Genomic DNA, 2,861 nt, shown 5'->3' with positions numbered 1-2,861 from the left:
ACTTTTCACTCTGTGGAAGGCTTTTCCAGAATGTCCCTTGATAATTCCAAGAAGAGCTCCCCTTTTGCATTTAAGAGACAGCAGGTGTGTGAAGGTTTTACTTTCCACCCTCTGCTCAGCCTATTGTGTAAGGTGAGGTCCATGCACAGAGTTCCCTGTAGTATTTATGAAAGGGTGTTCACAAATGCCTTAGGGGAGAATGATGGAAACAAGAAGTCAAGGTCTGATCCCCAAAACAAAATGAGTTGGGCTTTATTTTCTTCCTATTTTTTTTCTCCTGAAACACAAAGTCTTTTCTAATGGCTCATAGACTGTTTCATTCAACAAATACTAAAGAGCATTTTTCTTTGTGTCAGGGACAACATCAGGCTCTAGGAATGCAGAAGTGATAAAGGCAAGGTCCCTGTCATCAAATAACAGTTTAACAGATGAAATAGGATATGTATCTTGGTCACGTGACCCAAAGCAATAGTAAAGGCTTTGAGATATAGCTATAAAGGTCGGAGGATGAAGGACTCAGATGTAGTTGGAGCACTGGGCCAATCTCCACAGAGGTGATGACACGGAATGGGATGCTGACAGTCATGGATGATGGGGGGGAAGTAGACAAGGAGGGTCTTCCTCAGACCCTGGGGGTTGTTGAACCCGATTTTTCCCTTCAATTCTACATAGAATTCAACAGCAGCTGCAACCCGCCCAAACCCCCAAAGACATCATCCAGACTTAGCCAGTGTACCCACTTCTATGTAGGCCAACCTGAAGGCCCCAGCTTTCTGCTCACTTACTCACCTGCAGATGCCTTTGAACCCTATCCCAGCTACATGTAGGTCTTGGGTGGGGAAAGTCTCGCACTGGGAATTGTGAAATATCCAGATCAATCATCTGCCCCATGGCTGTCCTCCAATGACATGTGGTCTGGAGGCTTCAGCTGGAGGATATATAAAAGAGCCTCTTACTTCCTGGAAACACAAGGCCTCCAGACTCCTCCTGGGATAACTTGTCCACACATCTTCCACTAGGGTAAGGCTACTTCTGGCTGAAGAGACACTTGGATGTAGCTCAAGTCCTGCTAAGGCAGTACTGATCTCTCCTCTTGTCTCTTCCCAGGGAGCTGAAAAGCCAGGTAGGAGATGCTTGGGGTAGAAAGAAGGGAAGGGAAGAGGATCCCAGCAAAAGAAAGACCCCAAATCATCTAACATGAGAGAAAGCCATAGAAGTTAGAGGGCCAGAAAAGCAGAGATGGGACCGTCAGATTTAGGAGTTTGGGGACAGAATAAGACTGAGTAAAGAAAGAGCACAGACTTGGCTCTCCTTTGCATTTGACTAGGAGGACATTGGGCTGGGAAAAGCAAACTGTCAGCTTAACTAAGTACAATTTGTCTTTTTTTTTTTTTTTAAAGGAAGCATATATCATCAACATGGTTATTAGTAAGTGAGTCCCCTGGGAAGATTTACTCCCCAAATATTTAGTCCTTTCAAGTCTGTTTTTCTCCTCCTGAGATGGAGTTCAGTGGGTTGCAAATGCTGGACTCCGTTTTTGACAGCTCCAGCTCATGGAGGAGAGAAACAGAAGCACAAGCTGCCTGGGTCCCTGAAATAACTATTTTTCTTCCAGATTCGACCTGGTAGCCAAGCAATGTCACAGCAGAAGCAGCAATCTTGGAGGCCTCCAAATGTTGCCAAATGCTCCCCTCCCCAAAGATCAAACCCCTGCCTGGCTCCCTGCTCGACTCCTTGTGGTGCTCCCCATTCAGAAGGCTGTCATTCCAGTTCCCAAAGGCCTGAGGTTCAGAAGCCCAGGAGGGCTCGTCGAAAGCCGCGCTGCCTAAGTGGGGGCACAACCTACCACTGCAAAGAGGAAGAGTGTGAAGGCGACTGAGCCCAGAAGAGTTGAGGCACAGGTGCAGTTGCTCTTTCCCTACCCCCACTTTGGGTATATGTAATTTCCCCTTGGAAAGCCAGGCCCTCAACCTCTCATTTGGGCTGAGAAACACTTCCTGATCCCCAGCTCCAGAGAGGCGAGAACTAGGCTGAGCCACGCTGCTGCTGCTCTCGTCCACTTGCCCCTTCAGCACAGCAACAATAAAGCTGCTTTACTTGGAGCCCTGACTTCTGTGAGTTCTTGAGACCCCTGCTCAGATGTGCTGAGACCCCTGCCTCAACCCAAGTGCACGGTGCTTCTCCTCCTTCCTCTTAAGGCAGCTGATGGTATTTTAAAGAAGCAGATGTTTTTGGGATTTATGCCGCAGTTTCCAGCAGCCTCACAGCCATCAACCCATGTCATTGCATGATTCTAGCACCAAAGACTACAATAAACATATATTGAGCACCTACTGTGTACTGGCCTCTGTGTTTACAAATGTAAGTGGGAAATTTGTCCCTGCTCTGGAAAGCTTATAATCCAGTAGGAGAGGCAATGGAGAGTGGATTAGTAAATATCATTTTAAGCTGATTAACTTACTCATTTTTATCTCTCAATTTGTGTTCAAAATAACTTAAAGCAGAAATTTAAAAAGTACCTTAGGTCAAAGACAGCAGACAGAGGAGACCCATTCCGACGGTGTGGATCAAAGGTGGTTTCCCAGGCTTTGGAAGGAAAGAGAGTATCCCACTTGGGAGTGGGGAGAAGAAGCTCCCTGGGGCAGGAAGCATTTAAACAAGACCTCTAAAGATGGCAGACTTCGGTGCTAGGAGGTGGAGTGAGGAGGAAAGTTCATCCAGGTGGACGATCCAGCATAAACAAATGCATAACAAGGGCGGTACTTGCCAATGGTGTGAATTTCAATGTGACTGGAGTGCCAGGTATGAGATGAGAGATGTGACACAGTTCATAACCCCAAGTCTCCATGATAATTCAAACC

General features: G+C 46.7%; 1 protein-coding gene across 1 annotated transcript; it reads left to right on the top strand.

Annotated features, from left to right (window-relative positions):
* Positions 1-969: 969 nt before the first annotated feature.
* On the top strand, positions 970-2,102 carry LCE6A (late cornified envelope 6A). Its single transcript, XM_065536242.1, has 2 exons — positions 970-1,123; positions 1,616-2,102. Exon 2 carries the CDS (start codon positions 1,637-1,639, stop codon positions 1,877-1,879), a length of 243 nt encoding a protein of 80 aa, XP_065392314.1. The 5' UTR covers positions 970-1,123; positions 1,616-1,636; the 3' UTR covers positions 1,880-2,102.
* Positions 2,103-2,861: the final 759 nt, after the last annotated feature.

The sequence above is a fragment of the Macaca fascicularis genome, chromosome 1, assembly GCF_037993035.2.
Source record: "Macaca fascicularis isolate 582-1 chromosome 1, T2T-MFA8v1.1".
Taxonomy (NCBI): domain Eukaryota; kingdom Metazoa; phylum Chordata; class Mammalia; order Primates; family Cercopithecidae; genus Macaca; species Macaca fascicularis.
The sequence above is the reverse complement of the archived record's forward strand: the minus strand, read 5'-3'. Positions and strand labels throughout refer to the sequence as shown.

What these genes read in the sequence shown, in the direction of transcription:
- LCE6A (XM_065536242.1), top strand. Translation starts at nt 1,637, where the DNA reads ATGTCACAGCAGAAGCAGCAATCTTGGAGGCCTCCAAATGTTGCCAAA.